This window comes from Peromyscus leucopus, chromosome 5, assembly GCF_004664715.2.
Source record: "Peromyscus leucopus breed LL Stock chromosome 5, UCI_PerLeu_2.1, whole genome shotgun sequence".
Taxonomy (NCBI): Eukaryota; Metazoa; Chordata; class Mammalia; order Rodentia; family Cricetidae; genus Peromyscus; species Peromyscus leucopus.
In genome coordinates, this window is record NC_051067.1 from 71,316,699 (window position 1) to 71,343,953 (window position 27,255).

The window sequence follows — 27,255 nt, forward strand, 5'->3', positions numbered from 1 at the left end:
AAATTGCCGGCCGTTAATTGCACTGAGTAGAAAAGGGTTGCCCTTCAGTTGACTTACTAGTTAAGCACATTGCTTCATTTCCATATGCGAATGTTCAGATGGTAGGTTCTCAGGAAGTAAAATACAACGTGAGCAAACTGGTGGGACCTTTCCTTCTTTTCCTGTTTCTCCAAGGGTTGAAATTAAACTAGTGATGTCTTTCATTACACTGTAATGTTTGTGTGGGCCTATCAAAAAGTTTTTTTTTTTTTTCTGAAGCCTTTAACAGGAACTTAAAATACCCACATGAAATAGTACTTGTACCGATCAGCAAGAAGTGAAGATGTATGATTTTATTTATTTACTTATTTATTTTTTACGTAGTTTATAGCTTTAGACGGAATAAGATTCAGAAGTACGCTGCACCAGGAACTCAGCATCCTGGGGTGAAGGAAGTTGTTTTGCTTTTTCTCCTGTATTCTAAAGGTTTGATAGACACCTTTGCTCCCACTGTACCAGGAATGACAGAAGTTCTGACGGTGCTTTCACCAGAGATTGAAGCAAACAAAAGGCTCTTAATCAAACTGCGTTTGAAATAACTTGGCTTTCCATCATTTAGATCTGTGCATCTTCTAACACCACACAAAACCCTTCTCAAAAATTGCATATCCCTTTAAGACACCTAATGGAATGGAACACGGACCACCCGGCTCTAATTAAAAGCTCTTGAGTTAGATACACATGTACCTCTTAAGGAAGTCTCTTCCCATATAAAATGAACAGTACAACAGGTGGTTATTTCTAAAACTAGCTTAAAAAAAAAAAAATCCGACTCCTGAACCAATAACAGCCCTCTTCCGAAAAATATCCCCTGAACTCAAATGGGACCACAGGATCAGGTTCTGTGTAAGGAAGAGAAACAAGTTATCACACATTCCAGCCTCCAGTAAACATGACTTGAGAAACAGTCCCGCGAAGTCCTTGAACCAGAGAATCGCTTTGCAAATCTCAAGATCACCCAGCTTTGATTATGAAAGTCTCAGAAAAATGTTTGCACAGTCTAGTGTTTCCTGTTTCCGCAGTTAATTTTTAAAACGTTTTTTTTCTTTTGGTTCCTGAAACGGATTTCCTTTATTTGCATCAGTTTCTTTTTCTTAGTGTGTAATTTCTGGAGGTCTTTGTCACACGAAGAACTTTACTATAACCGCCTTCACCAAGACGACGACATCAGAAGTCATTTGTCATTCCAGGGATCTTATAGGTTTTCTGAAAACGTTCAAGTGGAAAACTCATCCTGAAATCTCATTTAGCCCTCTGAATAAATAGTAAAGCACTCAATAAAAACTTGAATTAAATTACCTTTTCTCTGACCCTCGCCATAAAAATACTACTTCCAGAGATTATCAGAAGAACTTAAAAAAAAAAAAAAAAAGCTGGTGTTCTCTTGGTCCTACACATCAATAAAAAGATCCCTGCTTGGCATTAATTTGGGGCTGTCATAAAACCCTAACTTCCAAATGGACGTGATTTCGAGGTTCAGGTAGGTTGGAAGATCTCCAAGTCTGTCCCAAATCAGCTAGAACCCAAGCTGATAGGAGCAATGTGACTTAGAAAGCTAGGGACCAGGATAAGAAGGAAACGCGTCGAAAATCGGAGGGCGAGCAACGTTAAAGAGAGCTGCAGATGATTGAGAGTCTTCCCGTCCAGAAACCAAGGAAGGTAGTCCAACCAAGGCAAAGAGTTGCAGACAATAAAGCCGGGGACCAGGGTGATTGTCTGGATTGTCTCACCTGTTCCCCCCCCCCCAAAAAAAAATAGTTTCCAGCGCGGGGTGGGAAGGAGCGGGACGCCTGAGTTAATAACCACGCGTGGACGGCCGGCCGGGATGCCTTCCCCATCAGGAGCAGGCTGGAGAGGAAGCGTCCCTCCGCCCCTGCTCTGGGTTCGATCTTCGAGCTGCACCCCGGGCTCCCCCAGGTCCCAGCCGCGCCGCGCGCTCCGCCGCTCCCCACCGCGGGCGGGCGAGCACAGGCCGCGCGGGCGGGCGGGCGGGGGTGTGGGGGGGACGATCGGGAGGCCATCTTGCGCGTGCGCCGCTCGCCTCGCGCCGCCCTCTGCCCGCGGACGCCGCTCCCGCCAAATTTGAAAGTGAGCTGGTCAGGCCCCACCGGGCTCGGGCGGCCGCTGGACCCCGCGGGCCGGCGGGCTGGCAGCACCGGAGCCCCGGGGCTGAGAGGCGGCCGCTGCCGGGCTGCGGCCTCGGGACGGGGCTCCTTCTCAGGCGCCGTCCACTCCCCGGGGCCGCGCGCACGCGGGGCGCGCGCGTGGCCACCGAGGCGCGAGGCGAGGCGCCGGCGGCCGGCGTCCCGCGTGGGCCGGGGGCTTCCACCCGGGGCGGGGTGGCGTGACAACCGTCTCTTCGTCCCCTTCCCCTCGGCTCGCCTCAGTGGCACAGCAGCCCTTTTCTCCCTCGACGACGACGACGACGCGGTGTCCCTGGAGCTTGGAGTCTGGGGGTTTTGTGGGATGCGAAGCCCCCCGAGGTCCCCGCGGGTGGCGGCCAGGCCGCTGTCTGTGAGCGTGCCGCTCTCCCGGGTGGGCGCCGGGATGGGCGGAGGGCAGCGAAGGGGAAGGGAGGCGAGGCCCGAGGCAGCGCAGGCTCCGGACAAAGGGTCCCCGAGGGCGATCGCGCTCCCCGAAATGGGTCGTGGGGCCGGGGACGCGGGGACGTGACGGCGGCGCCAGCGCTTGCCCGGACCGCAGAGAAGTGAAAGTGGCCTGCCACGGGCCACGCGGGCGGGCCAGCCCCCTCTCCGGGGCAGCGGGCTGCAGGGACCGCCATTTGGTCGGGGTTTCTGCAGCACGCCGCGTGCAACGTCCCGACTGGCCGGCGCACGTGGCTCTGGTCCTACAAATGCAAGGCACACCCCGCTCCGGTGTAGCGAATGCCAATTCCGCGCCCCCACCCCTGCTTTTCCTCCTCTAGGGCCAATGCACCGCCCTGCCTGGCCTGGGGGACCTTGCCTAGGCCCTCTGTACCCAGGGGCTGGTGTGGCAGCCAGGGGAGCCCAGCTGTCCTCTGCCCCGTCCGGAAGATCGTATTTCTTCTCCGTCCCTGCCATTCCCCCTCCCCGGTCCTCCCGCCTCACACCTCCGAGGTGTGAGAAGGGGAAATGGGAACCCAGGCCTGCGGGGACAGAGGCGACCCGACGAGTGTCCGAGTGTCCGCCCGGGGGGGTGGTGGGTGACGCGATCGGGGTCACAGCCCTATGTGCAGCAGCCGATCCCCCCCACCCCACCCCCGTGGCGGCGTCTCGGGGTCTCCATGCAGACCCCCACCCACCCACCCCCAGCGAGAGTCGGCCACCGAGTGGAGAACAAAGGGCGACTGGCGCGCCACCCGGGGCCTGGCGGGGCGCGGGCGCGGGCGGCCACCCGGGGCGGGCGCTCGGCCGAGCCCGCGATCCGCTGCCCTTCAGAGGCCGCCGGGCTTCGAGGCCGGGCTGCCATGTTGCTTTCCCGGAGGGCGCCAGGATTTTGACGCTCGCACGCAGGCCGGGCAGCGCCGCGGCCGAGCGCGGAGGCCTCCGGCTGCTCGCCGAGCCCAGCTGCAGTCCGGGGGTGCGGAGGGCCTGGGGGAGTGGGGGGCTGGCGGGGAGTGACCGTCCAGTGGGCAGCCAGGGCCGAGCACCCGGCGCGCCATAGCCGCTTCCCTTTGGCACCTTCCTCCCGCGGCTGCGGGCTGCGCGCTCGGCGGAGGCTCGGTTGCCAGTAGCAACCACACGACGGCGATTTGCAGCCGGGACCGTCGCCGCAGCCGCGGGGACCGCCGCCTCCTCGGACGCCTCGGGGCTGAGCATTTGAATCTGGGGGTGGCCTTCGGTGACAGCACTCTCCCCCACCCGCCACCTCATCCCGCAGGATCCTCGGCTGGGCTCCAAAGCCAGCGTGCGGGGCTTCGCCCTGCCCCCACGGCAGACAATAGGGACAGCTGCCCGCGCACACTGCAGCGCAGGGCGGAACCCACACCTTGGAGATGCCGGCGGTTTCCTTAGCGCAAGCCGTAGGTGCCCTCTTCTCTGACTTAAGTCAAAATCCCTCTTCAAGGGCCAGTTAATTGGAACAAGGATGGTGTCAAAGAAAGCGACACTAAGATGGCCACTACCTTTCTAGCCACACGGACACAAAGCCGTGCTCACTGTGTTTGCTCTTGGTGAGGGGTGGCTTTCCCACTCGCATAAACACACCTCTGGGTTTCCTTCTTTGTGCACCACGAATATTTAATCACTTGCCACAGTTGCCTCCAACACTGCAGGCAGGGGCTTGGTTCCTGTTATTTGTTAAGTGCATAGAGCCCCTCACCTCCACCCGATTTCATTTGATGAGCCACGGCAGCTTTAGTCAGTGTAGACGGAGGAGTTGCATAAAGTGATTGATAAGAAGAGTCGCGCCCCACCACCACCGTGTGTGTGTGTGTGTGTGTGTGTGTGTGTGTGCGCGCGCGCGCGCGCGCGCGCACGCGCGGGGTGGGTGTGAGTCGGGGCTATGTTTTTAGGACGCTAACTTTGGAAAACAGAATCTTAAGTGTTTCACACAGGTATTACTGAGGAAAGGTCTTGAAAGTATCTTGCTAAGTGTTTTACCTAACTACTATTATATAATCTACATTGCCAAATTTCTTTGGATCTTAATACTTGTTCTGGCCTTAAGTATCTATTATATTTAGCTGAGTGGTTTTTGTGGATTGAAATTTTACCTAAGTCGCAAATGAGCTGGCATTTCTAAGTTCAGAGTTCCTCGGGGACAAGCATCTGTCTTATTTACCTTTGTATGCTCTGGAATCCTTTTTACAACTCAACAGACATTTGTCGGATTTGCAGAGGAAATCCACTACCCTTAGCAGAAAACAAAAACTTAGTATTAGAGCACAATCTTAACTATGTTTAATGGACTCAATGAAAAGTTCAGCATCTTTCCCAGTTAGTGGTATTAACCAGACACCCTCATCTACACATATTTTAACTTAATTATATTTCAAATGTGGTGGGTTTGTTTTAAAACATCTGACAGATATTTCTGGATTCTAAGATACCCTGTACATAAGAATTTGTAAAATTTTTCCTTTCTCATCCAAAATGTCTGAAATTTTTCTTAAGTGGCCATGTACAGAATTTTAAAATTGCTTTTTATACTTTCAACTAACGTAGATAGGACACTCACCAAACTGTCTACAGTTTATGAGAAAGCTCAAAGGACTAGGAGGGATATTGTAGATCTGCTAAGACAGAGCACTTTGAAATGCCTATGCAATAAATGTTAAATTACACTAATAAATGCTTACAATGTCTTTATCATCTACGATGGTAAAATATATTAAAATGACTCATGGAAATGTTATTAAAAGTAGTTCACATTCAAGCCTTACAAAATGTCAAGTTCATTAAGATAGTTTACTTCAAAAAAGAAACATAGCCCTCCTTGGTTCCTAGAGGCAACCTAAACCTGTATTTTACCAACCACTCCCACTCGCACCATCCCCTTAAAAACAGGAAGGCAAGGCTGTAGTGAAAAGTTCTTTTCTACCTTCTTTCCAAAAAGGAAAGTGCCAACAACTTGCTTGGGGCCAACTTCAAGAGATTATCTCCCTTTTTCATTACACCTGGGTCTTGTGAACTGAAGGGGAAGACCAAAGAGCATTCATATTCCTGTGAATTCTGGCTTTTGACTTGAATAATGATGGATTTTATTGTTATTTATACTGAAACCTGGAACACTGTTGCTCTGGAGGCTACACCCTTAAGGCTGTAGAACTTGTATGAAGACTCAAAGACCAAGCAATGACTTTTGACAAACCATGCACGTACAAACGATTCTCAAGGAAACTGGAGCAGTTACATTTCTATAGACTCTTGCCATTCAAATTTTGACTTCTTTCCAGCTTTTTAAAAACAAAACTCCTGTGTTCAGCAAGCACACTTCCCAAATGTCCAGGGATGGATCACAAAGAGAAGGTACAGAGGTACACTTTTAACTGTTCAGGAACCAGACAGATTAGTGTTATCAGTAATTAGCTCATGGGAGTGACTTTTGCTTTGAAAGATTCATTCCAGTTTGTTCCCCAGTGAAACTGAAGACCTCATTTGGGGCAAGCCTGAGAAAATGTGTTTACCAGCTGTTTCTATATACGCCTCATGACAATTTTCTTAAAGTATTTTCACTTGGGTTTTCTTCAAACTCATCATTTTTTTTTTCCTGAGGAGAAAGAGTCTACCAGATTCAATGAAACCTGCTTAGTTTTACCAAATGATCATTCTGATCAAAGAGTTCATTTATTAACATGCCTCCATCCCTTTGGAGAACACATTTTTTAGGAAACCCATTACAACAAAGTAACCTTACATTGGATAATTTGAACAACCTTTAATTTAGGCTTAGGAAAATGCATTTTCATGAACTTTAACATAGTACATGTAGTCTTTTTTAACTTAAAGGTGGGTACTAGAGCAACCCAGTTTTACTCTGTTATCTTGGTCTGCAGTGGGTTCTGGGGACACCCTTCCCCAGAAAGATACGTGGTGCCAGTCACTTGGTACTCCTTCTGGAGCTTCTGCCTAAATGTGCAACATTTTACCAGAGGAGCGCCACATTTAAAAAACAACAAAAACAAAACCCAATGCTTTCTATCCTGTTGTGCTACAAGAAGTCTCTCCACTTTGGGCTCACACATCTTGGTATTGCCAAGATTTCATCAGCTGTTTCTCTTTGGGATATGTCCATTAAAATGCTGAAATTATTTGGAGACTTTCAAGAACTTTATCCCTGCTTTGTAAAACAAAAACAAAACAACAACAACAACAAAAAAAAGATAAGCAATTCCATATTGTTTTACCAGGAGAACAAGGCTCCCAGAACAAAAAGCATTCCTTCGCAGTTAAGACTACATTTTTCTCATCAATGGGAAAGGTAATCATATTTCCTTCATGTGAACTATCTTTTGTGTTATTTGTGTAAGAACGTTGTTCATCGGTATAAAATTAAATATGGGTTAATAGAAGTAAATTTAAATAATTCATTTTAGAATATTCACGTTACTTCTGAAACAATAATTAATAGCGCAAGCATGTCCTCTGTAGGAATGATATGTAGTGTTATGGGTTCCTTGAGTTCACTCTACATTTCAGCGGGGATCACTGACCTCTCTGACCATTTCTCTTAGAGGAACGGGGACCTGCAGAGTTGATAAACAAGTGACGCTATTTTTACTGCAAAGGTTTCAGAAACCTCGCAACCCTTTTCTGTACTTTTGCAGTGACTTTCAGGAGTCAGCGCACACGGCCAACGAGTTTCCGAAATAATCTCGGCACAAGACATTTTGGCTTGGGACTATTCAGAACCGCAAAAGTTTAAAAAAAAAAAAATTTTTTTTTTTTGGAACCTCGCACATGCGCAGTGAGGTGCAGCTGCTCCGCCACCCCTCTCCTCCGCCTTCCCCTTAAATAAGCTACTGTGTGGCGTCCCCGCCCGCCGCTGGGTCCCCGTGTGCGCCTGGGGTCTGAGGGAGCTGGCTGCGGGGGGACCTCGCCGGGTCCTCACCCAGCCCTGGCCCGGGTTCCGGAGCCCTTCCCCACCTTCCCCGCGGCTCGGGAGCGTCCGGGGAGGAGACGGGCTGGGCCAGGCCAGCCTAGCCGGCCGCCGCGGGCCGTTTCTTGGCTGCGGCCTGGCCGCTGGGCTCCGGGCCGGGTCGGCGGAGGCCTGCCCCGCGCGTCCGTGGCCGCGCTCCCCGCGGGCGCGCGGCGGGGCGTTGGAGCGGTGACTCCCGCCGAGACCCCTCGCGGCCTGCGTGGGAGGCCGGGCCGCAGAAGGCCAGCGAGGCCTGGCTTAGCTCAGCCCCGGCGGCTCCGAGGCCTGAGCGCGGCCGGAGGGCAGAGTGGGGAGCCGGGAGCGGAGGCCGCAGGGCGAGGCCCGCTCCGCGGCCAGGCGCTTCCGCACTCGGCAGGCGCGCGCCCTCCCCTCCCGGGGCCCCGCGCGCTCCTCGCCCTGCCGCCCGCGCGTCCCCGTGGCCTCAGGCTCGTCTCACCATTTTGCCCCGGCTCCCCGCCCCGCTGCTCTCTCCTGGGCCTGAGGTCCTGAGGATGCTCCTGGGAGCTGGAGAACTTGGGGCGAGTGATAAAGTAAAAGGAGGCCGGGGCCTTGCCCTCGACCCAGCGTCGCACGCAGTGGCCAGTCGCGGGCAGGCCCCTCGCTCTGGGGACCCGGTGGCATAGGGTAATCCACCGGCCCCCCACTACGCCCCATCCCCCGGGTCTGTACCTTGGGGACCAGCATTTGAGCGATGCGTGTGCTCGGTCCTTGATGCCGGGGTCGTCTCCGGTGAAGCACCTTCCAGCACTGTCTCTTGTGTTTTGTACAGTAATAATAATAATAATAGGGATTTTCAAGCACGGGAGAGCAAAACCCCACATGATTTCTAAGAAAAGTAAAAATTAAACAGGAATAAAATTTGTGAGACACAGGGTTTCTTGAGATGGCGGTGGATAATCTCAAACGCAGAGTGCTCACTTTTCTTGGTAGTCATGCTGGCTTTGGAGCAACTTTCAATTAAGAAAGCTTGTGTAAGTAAGATGCATACATGCGTACACGACGCAGCAATAATTTGATTTTGCTCTGCATGTTACAGCATGAGACATATTACACTGTTTGACTTCTACTTTTAAAACGTAGATTTTTTTTTTTTTTAAGTAATCATCACTGTGCTCCTTGGTGTTTTGGGGGTGGGGTGGGGGGAAATGAAGTCATCACTCTGATCATAGCTTTCTTTGGGAGTGGACCAGATGCCTTGAAGCTCTGCATCCACTGAGACACTTCCAGGGAAGCCATGTCTAGCTGCATCTAGGTCTTTCGGACTAGTTAGTCACAGTCACCTTGATGTTGTACTGGCCTGAAAAGCACTAGACCCTTAAGACTTATGAGGCCGACTGTAAAAGACTTGAGAAGCAAAGGCAAATTTGACACAATAAAACACAACCACAACACTTGCATAGAAATGTCAGTCTTCCGATTCATAGGGAAGTGTCCACATCTCTTTTTTTGCTCTGCTGGCAAATTTGCTGGCACAACTGACTGGTCAGCTCAGACCTAAACACAAGATCGCGATGCTTATCCTTCAATCAGGGTCGTATCGTAATTCAGATAGTCTACGTTTGCTTTCTTCATGATAGATAACATTTGAGTCTACCAATTTGGCTCTGGCACACACAATACTTCTATCTTTAATTGAAGCGTGGAAATGTGAAGCTACTTCAATGATTTTTACACTTGATGTTGGCAAAAAGGATTATTGAGGTCTCACAAGTTGACAAATGCCATTCAATTACCAATTGAATACCTTTGAAAACTGCTAATGTGTTTGAATTAAAGAGATTTCATGTCTCTATAAAACAGACAATCGTCTGTTAACAATAAGAAGTTTTTCCTTATTTACGGTTCAGATAGTTTACTGTTCCCTACTTTACCCAAACTCTCTCTGTCTTTGCTCTCAAGACACAGTATCTGGAGTGATTTTAGACCTGAAGTCAGTGTTAGGCGTACACGTGCTGAATTAATAGAGATTGTATCATATGAAGAAAGAATTAATTTCTCTTACTAGACTTGACACTCTGGAAGACAGGCACATTCTCTCAAGAGCAGAGTGTTGGACACACAGTGATGCTGTTGTGAGCTAGGCTCAATAGAGAAACAGCTGTACACTTCAGAGACCTCAACAGGTTTCTAAAAATGTGGACGCCAGTCTATGGTTAGTATATAGAGAACTTTACCTTTAAAATTCAGCTAGGAACTGGAAAGCAGACTTGTGTTGAAATTAGCAAAGCTTTTAGGCGTGAGTAGCATACAGCCCCACAATAGTGAGATTTTTCTGGATTCTCAGAGGAGATTTGTAAAGAGAAACCGAACAAGATTTAAAAACTAGTTTTATACTTTGGGGTTTTCAGTCTCATTTTCATAAATAAGTGGAGAATGATTTTGAAATTGTATAATTAGCCTTTTCCAAAAGGAGGCAAAGACTTCCGCACTTAATTGAAACAGTTTTTCAAGTTAATATTTCATTCCAGTCAAATGCATAGTTTTATTTGGCAAGTATATGATATGCCTGTAAATGCAGCTGGTGCTTTAAGAACAATAACCTTAGTTTGATAACATTTTGAGTAGTTCTTCACTTAACCAATAGTCTAGAGACTTATATGTGATCTTGGAACATTCATTTAACTATGTAATTAGAGAAGCATTTTGTTTTAAAGTTAATAAATTGAAAATGGGTCAGAAAATATAGAGTAGCTTTCTTTTTAATTACAGTTATCTCTTTACTATATTTTATATTTAAATTACCAACAATTCCCACTTATGGGAATAATATGATCATTAGGTTACATTTCTTCATTGAATTTTAATGACTTTTGGAAAAAGATACTAGATAAAAAGTTGTAACTTCTTTTTAATACATATAACTTCAGATATGAAATTGGTATCCTATAATGTGTTTCATTAGGGCAATACATTCTATTCATGGGCATTGTTCACGACATACACAGACTTTCTAGTTTAAAATACTCTTTCTACTTAACTTTTCAAACCGTGTAGCATCCCATAAGCAGATTATTGAGCTCTTAACAATTTTAAAGTAGGAAGTTCATAGTAAAGCACCTACTAAAAATGGAAGATGTAGCAATTTAGGAGTTTGATTTGTTTAAAGACTGAAACTAAGCAATGGGACCCTTTAGATTTAAGAGTTTTTGTTCTTCAAGATGCAACAGGGAACTGAAAAAATAAAATTAGGACACTTCATTAGCAGTTTGAATTATTCACTCAGGGTTTTCCTCTACATCTCTACATGGGAACAGACACTTCTGCTTTGAAGGCCCTTTTGGGAAGAATGTAAAAGACCACTGTAAAACTTTTACTTGAGTTAAGTCAAAGAATTGTGTGGCTGGCTTCTGAGCTGCAAGAAGCAAAAGATTTGTACCTGCCCTGATGTGTGAAGCAGAGAACTCCACACACTTGTCCCTTTCTTGGATAGGTAGTCCTTTTCCCAACTTTCTGGGGATTTCACAGACTACCAAGACTCCTTCAGACAAGATTTTTTTAAAGTGACTGCAGAAGATTCCAAATGTGAAAGCTAGTGATGTGTGTGCTTCCTCCTGGGGAGGAAGAGAGACATCAAGGATTTCCGGTCTGCCACTATTAGGCAGCAGCTGTGGCTAGCTGCCCACTTGACACCTGGTGAAATGGTAGTTTCAGAGAGAGAAATATTTAAAGTTGACACTTGTCACTGAAACATTTGGTGCAGAATTTTCAAAGAGTAGCTAGAACTGATGGTGAGCCACAGTGCTTAAATTTGGTAAAAAAGAAACGCTGAGAAGCCCAACTTATGTAAGATAGTCTTTCCAGGTAAAGGTTCTTCTTTCGGAAATGTCACGCAGCAACAAAATGACGCCCGAATTTAAAAGAAATTCTTTTAAAAAAAATCATATTGAAATAAGGAGACAGCAAACTTGGTAGTAATTAGGAAAACCTGCAAGATTGGATATTTATCGTATCTTTTTCCTTCTCTGCTTTCACATGGACTTTCTAAGTGTCCTTGATTGCTGTTAATATATTGTAATTTAGTGTGTGAACACAGTTGCTGTGACCCTCCAGGAATTCGGAAGTCAGAAATGTCAGGTAGGTCAGAGAGCCATTAAGAGGAACACAGAGTAACTTGAGGTTGTGCTGCCAGAGTTGTATTGATCCGATGACTTGTATCTATCGGAACTGACATCGGGTCCCCCCAGCGCCCTTTTCCCAGCGCCCAGCCCGCGGCAGTCGGGGGACCCTGCCGCTCTTGGTGCGTGGGTGCCGACCGAGTCCTCCCGGTGGACGCCTGCGCCCCGTTCCCGGTCAGCAGGGAAGTGACACCAGACGGGGCGCGACGTGAGTCCCCGGTTCCCTCGGCCGCTCCTTCTATCATGGTTGTGACGTCACGCCCGGGACCTACCGTTGCCACGAGACGGCTGCGTTCCGGTTCCGGTCGGTTGCCCCGGAGCCTGGGTACACAGAGCAGTCCCGTCGGAGGCCGAGGGGTCGCGGAGAGCGGACTCCACGCGCGAAGCCATGAGCCAGCGGCAGGTGCTGCAAGGTAAGGAGCTGTGGGCGGGCGCCCCGACGGGATGGCGCGGCGGGCCGGCTGCTCCACCTTGCCTCTCTCCCTAGTGTTCGAGTTGTACCAGAATGCCCGGACCCGATTCGTGCAGATGGTGGCGGAGCAGGCGACCAGACCTCAGAACATCGAGACACTGCAGAATGCGGGTGAGCCTGCACCACGCATGGCGTCTTGGCCCCACACCTCATCCCGCATCCATCCTCTGTCCTCCTACCACCCAGCGCGGGCCTCACCAGGTCCCGGGTCCCCCTTCTCGCCCCAGCTGTCAACCTCCTCGCCCCCTTACCAGCTCAACTTTTGGGAGCTTTGGGAATGGGCTTAAGTGCTTCCAACTTCCTCCGGACCCTCTCCTCTCCGCGGGAACTTGTGGGTGAAGCGGAGAAGATGGAGGAGGCCTGGTACTGTTGTTTCCATCTTCGTTGCAAATCGGCCAGCCATATGAACTGCCTGGAAGTCATTTTCCTGGATGGGAATCAACCCTAACCAGACCCATTTATCCCGATGCCCTTTCTCGACACTGTTTGATCACGCTCGCTTCCTAGAAGCGGAGAAATTTCAGGCTATTTTCCCAGTTCTCCTTTTGACATTAATGGAAGAGGAGTGGTAGTAGGCTTGGATCTTTTCCGAGAGATTCGAAGTAAGTAAGAACCTGGCTTAATGAATTCCACGAGGCATCCATCCTCTTTTTGCCCCTTAGTCTGAAAGGGAGGGTGGGAGAGAGGGGAGTTCACTTTTGGCAATATCAGTCCTTATTTTATCCTCCTCGAGGGAGGGAGGGAGGGAGGGAGGGAGGGAGAGAGAGGGGGGGGGGAGAGAGAGAGAGAATGAATGAATGAATGAATGAATGAATGTTGGGAGAGTGCCTACTGGTAACCGCAGCCGCTGAGAGTTCAAGAGGGCACCAGCCTTGCTCAGAGGACAGCTTTCCACAAGAGGCAGTGACTGAAATGTAAGCTAGATACGACTCATTAGGTCTTAAGAAATCCTTGGTTTATAGGATGCGATCTTTAAGACTATTTAAAGAAACACATCATTAAAAATAAATGAAGAACAGATTGTCATGGCCACAGTATTTTAGACAGTGTTTACTCTGGGTTTCTTTGTGGAAACACCCTTCTACTTATCAGATACTTTCTTTCCTCACTGGGTTTGTGAGCTGTTTGTGGTTGTGATAGGGAGCCATTTACAATGAAGAAAGTATTTTTTTAAAAGTCTTTAAATATCTGAGAGATAATTATAGGTGTATGTGTAGTTGCAGGGGATAATCCAGTCCTTTTATTTAGCTTCCTCCTGAGACATCTTTCAAAAGTTTTGGATGCGGTTACAGTGAGGATGCTGATGCAGATTCCTTGATCCTAATTCACATCTTTCTAGTTTTGTTTCTCTTGTTTCATCCTATAAACTTTTGTCTCGAGGACCTCTGTCATAGTCAAGAGACTTTGATTATTGCCAAGATCGTTTGTGTTTTCCTTTTAAATTCTAGAGGAATTAGTGTGTTTGCACATGCCATGGTGCATTGGTAGAATTCAGAGGATGGGTTAGGAGGTCAGCTCTCTCCTTCCGTCTCCTGGGTCCTGGGTATTGAACCAGGTTGTCAGGCTTATCACTAAGTACCTTCACCCACAGAGTCATCATGCCAGCCCTTGTATTGTCCTTTTCCAATCATGACCACTCCCTGCTGTCACTAACCTCTGGGCAACCACTGAACTAGTATCTATTTCAAAAATGTTGTCATTGTAGAACTCATTTTGTTCTGTAATTGTGTCATGTAGATTTATTTTCTTTATTCTGTGTGCAAACATTACATTTATTAGGGCATTTTACATTTTAAAAACAGTTACTTTATTTTTTCTCAGTCCTACTCAATGTACTCTGTGAATGGATGCTTGCTATTTACAAGGATTTACTGATTGGTCAATATGCACACAGGGAAATGAATACTTTTTAAATGAGAAAATACTTAGAAAAATTCTGAAATATTGAAATGTATATAACACTGAAGATATAGAGTGTCTTTGGGGATTTTAATGGCAAATTCCCTCTTCTCATAAGACTACAAGGTAGAATACATTGTATTTTATTTGTTTTGTTTTGTTTTTCTTTCTAAGACAAGGTTTCAGCTTTGGCACTGAGGTTGGCCTTGAACTCCCTGTCTCAAATGATCCTCCTGCTTCCTTCTACCAAGTAGCCAGGGTTATGCTCCAAGTATATGAGGAATTTAATTTAAATTAGCTGACTAAGTGAACACCAAGCTATTGAGGCATGTGACTCAGACTTGACATTCTGCACTTAGGTTTGGCTTGTGAAGAAATGGATACAAAAGAGAAATGTTAGTCTTTTTAAATTATCTACTTTTTAAAATTATTATCTTAATGGCATGTTATGGGTTTTTTTTCTGGGGGAACATTTTAAACATTATTACATTTATTAGATCTGATAATCCTTTTAGTAATTTAAAATCATGAATATCCCTGTATATATATTACTTTAGTTAAAATTAACCTACAAATTTTATTATGAAACCTTTTTTTTCCTTACTATTGATTTAAACATGCTTTGGAGTGTGTGCATTTTATATTACAGGCAGGCTTTCATCAGACAAGTGCCTTCCCTTTGATATTGTAAGGTATGGATGCATTTTACCTTTGACTTTGACACATGGCCTATGTATCTGGCAAGATTTTGTTTTTCTCTTCCAACCCCAACATACTCTTTAATTAGACATGCAGCATGGATCCAGGATAATAGGGAAAACATTTTCCATATAGGCATAATGAGAAAGACATTCCCTTGCTAAAAATTTTAAATCATTGTATGTGAAAGCAATATTAAAGGTAAAAATTATTAATGAACTTTGATGTTAACTGTTTAAAGAAGTTCTCTGTTTATGTATTTAGGTCCTAGTGGTTATAAAACAATAGTGAAGCTTGTCAGCCTTTGAGATCTCCTTGGGAACCACTATGGGAATGTGAATGAGCCGGCCTTGACAGACTTTAACAGATAAATCCCCGGAGGTGTGAGGGAGTGGGGCTGATGGTGAAAAGAAGCTGGTCTCTTAGGGAGCTTTGGGCTGTCTGTCCTAAACAGTCTTATCAATCCAGAAGCTCTTTAAAAGTCTGCAGAGAAAAGTCTAGGATCCCCTAGGCACTGAGAACCAAGATAGCGGTTCAAAGACCTGGACTGATAACCTGCCTGGATCCAGGCAGGTCCACAGAGCATTGTTTCAAGCTCTGGGCAGTCAAGTGATCTATGATTTACTGACTGTGAGAAGTAGAAGGGAACAAGAGGTGAATTTGCTATTTATTGGTTGACTTTAAGTCTGTGATGAACACTTTATTCTTTGTTTTTGGCTTAGATCATACTTTGTATGAAGTTCTTTTCAGTGGAGCAAACACTGGGATTTCTGCTGAACAGTTAAACCGATCCTAGGAGAACCCAAGGCTCTATTCTGGAAAGAATACTGGCCTTGCCTAAGAGCTAATGGGATGGCCTGCAAGGATACAAGCTAGGGTACCCTACTTTTCAAAGAGGATGTTGGATTTGCCATTTGCCTATGCTTCTTGCCAAGATGCTCATTCAGTATGACTTTTTGAAGATTTATTTAATTTTGTGTGTATGAGTGTTTTGCCTGCACTTATGTATGTATGCACACCGTGTTTAAGGCTGGTACCCATGGAGATCAAAAGAGAATCCCTTGGAACTGGAGTCATGGGCGGTTGGATGGTTGTAAGCAACAAGACCTCTTAACTGCTAAGCCATCTCTCCAGCCCCTCAATGTTAAATCCCTGGCTTGTTTGAGTTCTTTCAAAAGTCCAGCTGAAAAATAAGTGATATTTGTACATGTGTACATCTCTAGGGAGAATAATCGCTGCCTACTTTTCTAGACATTCTAAGTTTTATGCCTGTCAAGTCAGTCATTGTCAATGTACATGTGGAATATATTGTTTTTCCATAGGAATGTTTCTATAGCAACATACATCTTGTTAAAGTCATCCAGGCTGGCCTTGAACTCACTATGTATCTTAGGTTTCTCTGGAACTCACAATCCTTCTGCCTCAGTTTCCCGGGTGCTGGCATTGCAGGTGTGCACCACCACACAATGCATAGAACATGTGTTTTTTAGAAAACCGAAGTCTAACTTTAAAATGAAATAGATACCTGTCAATGAAGACATTGGCCACCTTATCAAAAGAATTTATCAAAAGATACAGTTATTTATCCCAGAGTTACTTGTTAGTTAATTATTTATTATATGTCAAGTTAGCTACTCTATATGGTATTTCTGGTAAAAAAAAATTGTTCCTTTTTATTTTGTAAAATATTCCCCCTCTTACTGCCAGGAAACTTGTGTTCAGTCCCCAATGTCAACAATAACCTTACTCCATATCTCAGATACAGTTATCAATCCCCTCCCCTGATACATAGCTATTAATTGTTGCCATTTTAAACACACCGTTTTTTGTGGGTGCTGTGGATTGAACTCAGGGTTGCTAACATGCTGAGCATAGAGTGTGCCATGTATGCACATCTTTTAAAGTAGAGCGAACTGTCTAAATAGTTGAGAAAAAGTATGTGAATAAGGAATTAACTCCACGTGCAGACTGTGGCTGTGTGCGTGTTTTGCTGCACGTTAAACCCCAGTATGCTAACCAGGTGCTCTCCCGTTGAATTATGTCTACCCTAAGCCTCAGACAGATTTTTTAAAAATTATTTACTTTATTTTAGCGTGCACTGGCATTTTACCTGAGTGTTTGTCTGGTCTTGGATTTCAGACTGCTGTGAGCTGTCATGTGGGTTCTGGGAATTGAACCCGGGTCCTCTGAAAGAGCAGTTAGTGCTCTTCATTGCTCAGCCATCTCTCCAGTCCCTCAAACAGGTTTTTCTAATGAACTGCCTTACAAATATTTTCTCTGCAGATATTACCCAAGAAATATGTAGCAGCAGCTAGTCCCTTGGGTACAGCTCTTTTTATTTAGCATTTTGCCTTCTCCCTAGATATTTTAATCATCTGAAGTTAATCATATATATCGAGTAAGGAACAGCACATGGTAAAAGAAGACAAGATAAAATCAGTTTTTTTATTCATTTTACATACCAACCACAGGTCTCCCTCTCATCCTTCCTCCCACTGTCCCCCGGCCTTCCCCCACTCCGTCCCTCCTCCGAAAGGGTCCCCTCCTCCAAAAGCGAAGGGGTTCCTATGGGGAGTCAGCAAGGCCTGGTACATTCAGTTGAGGCAGGCCCAAGCCCTCCCCTTTCATCAAGGCTGAGCAAGGCGTCCTACCACAATTAATGGACTCCAGAAAGGTGTGGTGTGATTTTTAAGGGAGGGGACAGTTTAAATGGCCAGTAAGAGTTCCCTAAAGTTTTATGAATATATAATTGCATGATTGCTATACTTGACATTGTATGCCTAACCTGAAAATACCTATTAGCAAAGAGAGAAAGTAGCACACTAGTTTGCACAGTTGGCTCATTTGCATTATTGAATATTTATTGCATGCACAGGTGCCAGATGGACACTGAATATATGTGCAGATGATGTAAACATTAAAAGGAACAGTTCTTGCTCTTCTGTGGCTTATTTGCTAATGGATATAGGTTATATATGTAATATATATTATAGTTATGTAACTATATATTACTATTGTTATATATCTATATATTACTATTTATTTGAAGGACACCTAAATTAAGGATGCATCTTGGTATAGGTATTACTTCGGTTGAATTTCTAGAAGTTAGCCAGATTGAATCCAGGGCCCTGCACATGCTGTCACTGGGCTATGCACTCTGCCCTGAAATAACATGTAGGCTCTCTCTTGAAATCTCATGGACAGATGGTAGTGGTGCTGATCAAGTCAAAAGTGAGGTAGATACACTAGGAAAATTAGGGGAGCTTTCATTTAATTAGTGACCACAGAAGATAATTATAGTAAGGCTAATGGCAGAGTAATATCAATTAAAGAGATTGGACCCTTCAGTGTCCTCTGTAAAGTTAGCACATGAGCCACTTTTCATTGGCCAGTAGACTATGTGATGGACAGTAGCAGAAACAGACCACATAGGCTGGTGCTATAAGTGGTCTCTACCTCAAGGTTTAAAATGAGGATTTAGTGGGTTGGTATCTGTTTGTTTCTTAGAGATGTGCCTGACACATGACAAGGCTGTGTTTGTTAAACAAGAAACACATTTGTAATAACTTCTGCCTTCTCAGAAGAGTCACTAGCTGGTCAGCAAGTGTCTGTGGCCCCTCTCCCACTTTCCCAAGTCTCCTCCTTCAGCAGTGACCCCAGGTGTGGCCGTCCCCCACTCAATGCTGATCAACTGTGAGCATCAAGCAGATCTCAGCAGGTCTTACAGCTAATGAGAATAAATAGAAAAGATAAAAATGAGCAAGTTTTGCTCCTGACTGTTTCTTGAACCATTTGCCATTACAAATACTCTTTGTAAAAACAATATACTTTTTGGAACTTGTTCTGACTTTTTAAGTAAATGACAAGACTTTCTGTGCTGAAAGGGCCATATAACATCTTAAATCGTAATAACTATGACAATGAAACTAGTACTAAGTTATGTATAATAGTACTAAAACTATGACAAATATACTAAAATTTATGAGTAGTCAAGTGCAGTTTAGTGGTCAGAGGCAATAATCATAAAGTTCAGAAGAAACTGTATGAAGTCCTGAAGGCCATAATTTTTAAAATGCAAGAAAGACTTAAAACAAAAATAAGCAGTGTGCGGCCTTTGCTGCCACCGAAGGCTATGTGGTGGCATGAGGCCATGTTGATGTCCGTGGCCTCTGTTACCACCGAAGGCCATGCAGATGTTTGTGGTCCATGCTGGCCCATGCTTCAGCCAAGGGCTATGTTGGTGTCCTGGTCTGCCCTGCTGCTGGAGGCCATATTGAGATCTGTGGTCCATGTGGCAGCCGGATGCAGTGTGAATGTCCATGGTCTGCTCCTGCAGGAGGCCATGTTGATGTCTGTCATCTGTGTTATCCCCAAAGGTCATGCTGATGTCTGTGGTTTGTACTGCAACTGGAGACCATGCTGAGGTCTGTGGTCTGTGCTGATCCTGGAGGCCATGTGGATGGATGTCCGTGGTCCATGCTGTCACCAGAAACCAAGAAGTCCATGATCCATGTTGCCACTGGCTGTAAAGGGCAAGGACACTTTTGTAGTGGTCTCGATGACTGCAGACTCACAGTTGAGAATGAGAGACAGAAGACTTCTGTGTTGTGGGGTATTTGTACACTGTGTGAAGCTTGGGAATGTGGGCATCGTGTTCTCTAGACTGCTTCCTGCTATCTGGGGGGCAATGACATCTCTAGGGGACTCTGAGAAAATTGGGATAATGGTCAAGTCCTGGGAGAGCTAGCAATATTATTTTTTGTTTAGTCTGTGTGATGGGAAAATGCAGGGCTTATCTGAAGTCTTGGCTGGAGTAGTGTGTGAGGCTGGACCATTTCAGCTAGCAGCTTTGAAGTTGTTCTAGATGCAGAATTTTGAGGAAACTGCAACAGAGGCATTCTGAGAAACTGGATTACCTGGGATACTTGTCTTCATTGGTATTTGGTCCTTTTTTTTTTCTTTCTGAAAGCACAAACTTGTAAGGGTAACATGTATGTCAGCATTGACACAAGTATGGAATGTGCAGTGTGCACAAGTCAGTTAAAGATGGTTTTTTATTTTGGTTCTATGTTTGAACAGGTAAAAGGTATCTGTCAACATTATAAGTCTGTTTGGACTGTATAACCAAACTGTAATTAAATCTCCATCCATGTTATATGAAAGGATGGCATCATCAGCAGCAGCAGCAGCATCAATCATGAGGGCTTTGTAGCCAACAAGATTTATCATATCTCATCTAGTTACAGAGCTGTTCCCATGTTAAGGGATCGGCATACATGTCACCTGTCCTGTAGTCTTTCTTGGCTTTTCCCCTCATATCTACAGACAAGATCCTCAGGAGTTCTCCCCCAATCAAAGCCGATCTTTATTAATTTTGAAGAGAACCATAACTTTTTGTTTTCTGTGGAAACAAAGGCATAACCTCTCCCCCAATGCAACACATTTCCTGACTTCCATTTTGCAGTTAAGATGTTCTTAAAATATATAGGTTGGTTTAATTTAGCAGTTTCCATAATCCAATGTCTCTCAGCAGCTATTTGTTTTTTTGTACATTAGCATTTAAAAAGTTCAAAGTCAACAAAGCACCATACAGGATCCAGGCACCCTATTATTTCCCATCTTTATGTGGCTTATTTTTTTATATTACTTTACTGTCTCTTTAAAGACTTTATTATTTTTTAACTATTTACTTTTTCTATTGACTGTCTATACCCATTTTTTTCTTTATTCAGCATCTAAACATATTTGCAAACATACTGTACCTTTTTAGAGGTTTTCTGTGTCTGGAGCTGGCTTGCAGCATTCTTTGGCCACGTGAGACAAATCTTAAACTGACTTGTCATCTGCCATAAGGCTCAGCCTAGCACATGGCTCTGGTGCATGGTGCTGGTGGCTGGCTCCAGCCCTCAGGCAGAGGCCAGGAACAGCGTCTGTCTCTGTATGCCACCGAGCGCTGGGCTGCCTGAGAGACTGCAGGACTAGGAATCCACATCCGGCTTCTTGTCCAGAACTTTTCTTAGCTTTCTCAGACCCCATGTTTGGATATTTGAGCCTCCATGTTGTATGCCATATGTAGTCAGATTTTTTCTTTGGGCCACCAGCTCACAAATAATAACAGGGGACTTTTTTTGTTTTTTTGAGACAGGATTTATCAGTGTAGTTTTGGTGCCTGTCCTGGATCTCTCTCTGTAGACCATGCTGGCCTCAAACTCACAGAGATCCACCTGGCTCTGCCTCCTGAGTGCTGGGATTAAAGGTGTGTGCCACCACCGCCCGGCCATTTTCCCTTTTTTGTCTAAATGAAAAGGAAAGGTTTTAACTCTCACATAGTAAAACTATATACAATAAGAACAATCATCAGCTAAGAATTACATTTATAATGTTTTGAGACTAGTGGTTGTTCAAAAGTAGACTCAACAATCCACCTTTTTATCCCATCATTTCTATACTATATCCCTCCTGCTCCCTTCAGAAAGACATCCCCGAATCTAATCTCTTTGTTCAGATTTTTTCCTGACCATGACCAATAACAACTTGTAACCAACCCCCTAAATGATCACAAACATCCATAACCCACCAAACAACCAAAATCCACCCTATAGGCTATATGCCAAGCTTTCATAGTTAATAAGAAGACTCCATGTCATTATTTGAGAGCTGGCTGGCGGGGGGGGGGGCAGAAAAAGACTCATTCCACTTCTGTGACAACCTCCCCCCAGCCTTAAAAAAGAAAAGAAACAGTCTAGACAAGAAGCCATTGAAGAGAACACTTAGAAATGACCATGGGGATGCTGAAGTGCGGCTCTCCTCAGCTGATGGCTTCTGGCAGAGGTGGGGGTTTGCTTTAACAGGCTGGCCACTGGGAGCTTGACCAAGCTCCAGTGAGGATATGGGCAACATAAATTGGATTTGTTTTTGTTTTCCTCTTCTTCTTTTATTGGGGGGTCATCACAGTGGTGGTAGTGGGGTCACTGGGAAGTGAGTGTGATCAGGTACATTACGAGAAATTCCCAAATAATCAATAAAAACATGTAGAAAGAACAAACAAGCAAGCATCAAAACAGGCAAATTATAATAAAAAAAAAAACAGTGAAGGAAATGAGAGCATGTTGTGTATTAATCAGTGTTGTGAAACTAGTTTCAGTAAAATATAGCCACTTAAATATAAGAGCTTAGAGGAATCCAAATTACCAACCTACTAGAGGGCTGGAAAGGCGGCTCAGCAGGCCAGAGCACTTGCTTCCCTGGTTGAGGACCCGGGTTAGGTTCTCATTACCCGCATGGTGACTCACAACCACCTGCAGCTCCAGTTCCAGGGAATCTGATGCGCTCTTCTGGCCTCCTTAGGCTCTTACATGTACATGGTACACATACGTTCACCTAGGCACACATACACATAGAGTAAACTTGAAAAAAATAGAATAAGGTTTACTAACCAGTTATCCTAGAACATGCTTACAATAGGAAAAAGTGAATGGGTGTTTTGGGCCAGCGTCAAGGGTTTGAGTGAGCCGCATATTCGGAACTCTGCTAGGTAACTTGAAGAATGGAACATACCTCACATAAACCAGGGACCACAGAACATGCTCAGCCGCGTGTCAGAGGCGGCTGCTGCTTTTCTACGCAGTCAACCCCTGTCCAGTGGTGCAGCAGGATTTAAGGAAGTGGCGTCCCCAGCAGCACACGACCTGAATAGCCATCCCCAGTGCGTCTGGGCATTGGTAAAGATCATTTACTTATGTACTTCCCTCGGAGTAAGTGGTGCAAATGTGAAATGACTTCCCACCACACTTCCAGTAAAATCAACTGGAAGCTGTATTTGGCCTACAGCTCAATTTGATCTAGCACCAACCAACCTTTCTAGCTTTATCCCTTGCCTTATGGCCCTTCTCCAATCTTGTATTTCAGGGCGATAGGAATTTGTCAGGACTCAGCAACCACAGATCCATTGCTCTTCCTAGCCAGAGACACAGCACTGTTGCTCATCCCTCCTGCTTCCTCAATTGTCTGCTTAGTTTTTTGTTTCCCTACTGGGTACCTTCAGTTCCTCACATAGCTTCCTACTTGTTCTTCCAACCTCCCGTGTGGTCCTCTGCCACCCTTTCCCCTCACTGTCACCAGAGAGGTTTAACATTTGATCCTGTTGCCGCTTTACTGCTGGGATAAAGTTCAAAATACTCCAAATAGTCAGTGGGAAGCTTGAAGACTTAGTCTGTTCTCTCAGCCCTTTCCTCCCGCCTCTGTCTTCCCGGGCTGTAGTCACCATGCATTCTTAGCTGTCCATTGACTTCTACAAGTACACGTTGTGGCATATGTGTGTCCATATGTGCAGCACACCTACACACACACACACACACACACACACACTAAAAATTTAAACAGTTGAAATTTATTTCATATTTTTCTCAGTCAAAAGTAGATTTAAGATATTTAAAGAAAGCTGGTGACAGAGAACCTGAGCAACAATGGACACCCCCTTTGCTCTCCTTCTCTCCGTTCTTTTTAAAAATTTTGAGAGAGAGAGAGAGAGAGAGAGAGAGAGAGAGAGAGAGAGAGAGAGAGAGAGGAGAGTGTAGTGTAGTGCACGTGTGAGGTCAGAAGACAACTTTCAGGAGTCACTTTTCTCTTTCCACCATGTGGGACCTGTAGATTCAGTTAAATCCCGAGGCAGGCACTTTTACACACCCATCTTTTTATTTTTATTTTTTCTTTCTTTTAGAGACAGGGGCTTGCTATGCAGTCCAACTTAGCTCCATTACAATCGGGGACCAAGTTTTCAAACATTTTGAGGCTGTGGTGGCTCTTTCAACCCCCAATGCTTCCACTTAGAGGCAGGAGTAGTACTACTAATCTGAGTATGAGCTGCCATGCCACACTTTTGTTTATTTTTAAAAGACATGATCTCACTGTGTTGCTCAAGCTGGCTCCAAGCTTTATGCTCACAGGAGACAATTCTTAGCCTCTTGAGTAGCTGGTTCTGTTTGTGGGCCCCACCTCACCTGGCTGAAAGACTTTACTATGACATAAGTAGACCAAAGGCCTATTAGCAGACCTTTTAAGAATAATATTAACTTTTTATTACAGTGATACTTTTAAATATTATTATGATATAGCTTCACAACTAGAAGAAAAAAATGGGCAATACTTAAAAAAAAAAAGTAAGTACACACCTTTAATTCCAGCACTCAGGAAGCCTCTGTGAGTTGGATCTCTGTGAGTTCAAGGCTAGCCTGGTCTACATATCAAGTTCTAGGACAACCAGGCTACCTAGAGAGACCCTGTCTCAAAAAAGAAATGAAAATAAATAGCAGATAGAGGTAGTATTTCTATATATATGTTATATTATATGTATTATCCGTGTGTAAAATGAAAATAATTTTGTCATTGGAAATAGTTATTGTTTCCTAATGATTTCTATGCAGCATTGACATGTAGAGTTCAAGTAATTTGTCCCACATTGCAGTATAAGGGGTTGACCGACAGTGTTGTGATTATTAGAGGCTGTGACCCTCCCTTGACTGTTCGGGTGTGATTGCATTCTTTATCATGACAGGATGCCTGGCGGGGTGACTTAGAGGAGAAGAGGCGGGTTATGGCTCACAGTCTCAGAGGTCTCCATCCTCTGTGCTGGCGTGGTGACAGGAGCAGCTCTGTCCTTGCCAATGTCCTTGTGTCAGGGTCTTGCCAGGGTCTTGCTGGTTTGGAGAACAGGACGTTAGAGCTAGACTAGAAGCGAAGGTGGTTATAACCGTCAAATACCTGCTCTTAGTGTCCTTCATCTGACAGCTAGGCTCCATGTTAAAGGTTCCATAACCTATCAGAACACCACCACAGCTGGGGACCAAGTTTTCAAATATTTGAGCTTGCAGATATATCAAACCCCAAATCAGAACAATCAGTTTCTTTAAAACTTAGTTTACAATTAATTTTTATAGTCAGCTTGACAGAACCCAGAGTCACCTGGGAAGAGGGATTCTCAACTGAGGGACTGCCCGGATCAGACTGGCCTGTAGCCAAGTCTATGAGAGATCATCTTGATTGATGATCAGTGTAGGAGGGCTCAGTCCACTGAGGGAGGTGCCATCCCTAGGCAGATGGGTCTGGACTGTATAAAAAAGCTAGCTGAGCATAAGCCAGTGAACAAGGAAGTAAGTACACTCCTCTGTGGCTTCTGCTTCAAGTCCTGCTTAAGCTCCTGCCCTGACATCCCTCAATGATGGATTGGGACCTTGGAGTGTAAGCCAAATAAACCCTGCTCTCTCCTAGGCTGCTTTTGGTTAGTGTTTCATTACAGCAACAGAAAGCAAAGTGGAGCATTTGGTCAGAGAAGCATCTATTAGCAGTGGGCAGCAGCTAACGCAGACTCATAACTGATCAAAATGCTGAGAGTAAGTGACTGCCCAGTGCTCGGTCCTAAACAGGACATCTATGTCATATGCTACACCCACCAAGGTTTAGGGACAACGTGGCAGAAGGGGGCAGAAAGGACATAAGAGCCAGATGATGAGGAAAGAGTGTTATAAAGCAAAACAAAACAACAAACAAACAAAAAGAACCTTCTGGACATGACTCAGCCATTGTTATACTCACGGGCTAACAGAAGCTGTAGTTACTGGTAAAAGACTGCACAATACTGAGCCCCATGGACATTTCATCATGAATAGGGAGGGGCTTATGAGGCCCCACCCCTTTCTGAGGGACTATTGGCGATTGGTTTTGCTGGAGGGATAGCATCATCTTACTTCAGTGATGTAGCCATTGATATGGTACCATGCGCCAATAAATAATGCCCAACCTTGCTCATGCAAATAGTCCTAATTTAACCTAGTGGGTCACACACACAAGACATCAAAACAGGGCAGAGACGTTCTGAGATGAAGGGGGACTTTAGTGGGAGAGGGAGGACCATGGGAAAAGGTAATGGGGGCGGGGTGGGATGAAATGACCAAAATTCATTTTATATGTGTGTTAATTATCGAAGAATAAAAACCAACTTTTAGAACGGTTCACAGGAACTGCTGGTAATAGCGTTAGAGCCCCTCACTAGAGGCTTGGTGACCAGAGGCTAGGACCCCCCAATGGGCTCTTACTTCCATGCACTCATTGTGACCGTGGGGTCCTCAGGGGCAGTCGGGTAAGAAGCAAGCTGCTGTTTTTTTCTTTCCCTTCTTCCTTCCTCACTGTCTCTGTCACTTCCCTTCTTCCTTTAGTGAGTGCCTGTTTTTATATCATTCCTCTCATATCTGTATGTTTGGGGAACACACCCACCTACCTACCTATCCCTCCTTTCTATCCTCTGTCATATGGTTCTGTGGATTAAACCCGGGGTCGTAGACACATTAGCCAGGTGTCTTAGGGTTCCTATTGCTGCCATGAAACACCGTGACCAAAAAGCAAGCTGGGGAGGAAAAGGTCTGTTTGGTGTATACTTCTCCATTGTAGTTCGTCACTGAAGGAAGCCGGGGTGGATCTCAAACAGGGCAGGAACTTGGAGGCAGGAGCTAATACTGAGGCCATGGAGGGGTGCTGCCTACTGGCTTGCTCCCTGTGGTCTGCCCAGTTTGCCCTCTTACAGAATCCAGGACCACCAGCCAAGGAACAGCACACCCACAACGGGCTGGGCCCTCCCCATCAATCACTGATTAAGAAAATGCCCTGTAGCCAGATCTCATGGAGGCGTTGTCTCAGCTGAGGCTCCCTCCTCTCAGGTAGCTCTAGACTGTGTCACAGAAGACCAGGCAGCCCAGCGAGTGCCCTACCACTGAGGTACATGTTCAACCCCAAACTTAGAATAACGGAGTCTCCATGCCGGTGGGAAGGTCAGAACACATCCAGGTAAAGAGACGTGCCTGAAGCTGTAATTTAGGAGGTAGACATTTGGGGCAATATTTGAAATTTTATTTTCTTCTCTAATAAAAAGTTACCTTTCTCAAGGTCATTTATTAAAAAAAGTTATTCAAATCAAAGTATTTCAAACTGACCGTCCTATTTTCTGTAATTTTGGAGGTTTGAAAAATTTGCATTGTGCTTCTGTTTAAAATAAGGAATTTAGAAATATTATGATATAGCAGATAAACTGACATAGAAAGTGAACTCTGATTTGGAGCAAAGGAACAGAAGAAAAAGAATTACCAACCATTTATTGGCTTTGCATTTTAAAAAAGATGTGTGTGTGTGTGTGTGTGTGTGTGTGTGTGTGTATGTGTGTGTGTATGTGTGTGTGTGTGTGTATGTGTGTGTGTGTATGTGTGTGTGTATGTGTATATGTGTGTGTGTATGTGTGTGTGTGTGTGTGTATGTGTGTGTGTGTGTGTATGTGTGTGTGTATGTGTATATGTGTGTGTGTATGTGTGTGTGTGTGTGTATGTGTGTGTGTGTGTGTATGTGTGTGTGTGTGTGTGTGTATGTGTGTGTGTGTATGTGTGTGTTGGTATGTGCACTTATTAT

At 45.2% G+C, this 27,255-nt stretch overlaps 1 protein-coding gene across 1 annotated transcript in view; it reads left to right on the top strand.

Moving 5' to 3' along the window:
- The first annotated feature begins 10,489 nt into the window (after positions 1–10,489).
- Positions 10,490–27,255, top strand: part of Spag6 (sperm associated antigen 6) — a 60,042-nt gene continuing 43,276 nt past the window's right edge. Inside the window, exons 1-2 of the mRNA XM_028870458.2 lie at positions 10,490–12,148; positions 12,223–12,318. Of these exons, the coding sequence (XP_028726291.1) occupies positions 12,124–12,148; positions 12,223–12,318 (121 nt within the window). The 5' untranslated portion in view covers positions 10,490–12,123. The remainder of the gene's footprint in view (positions 12,149–12,222; positions 12,319–27,255) is intronic.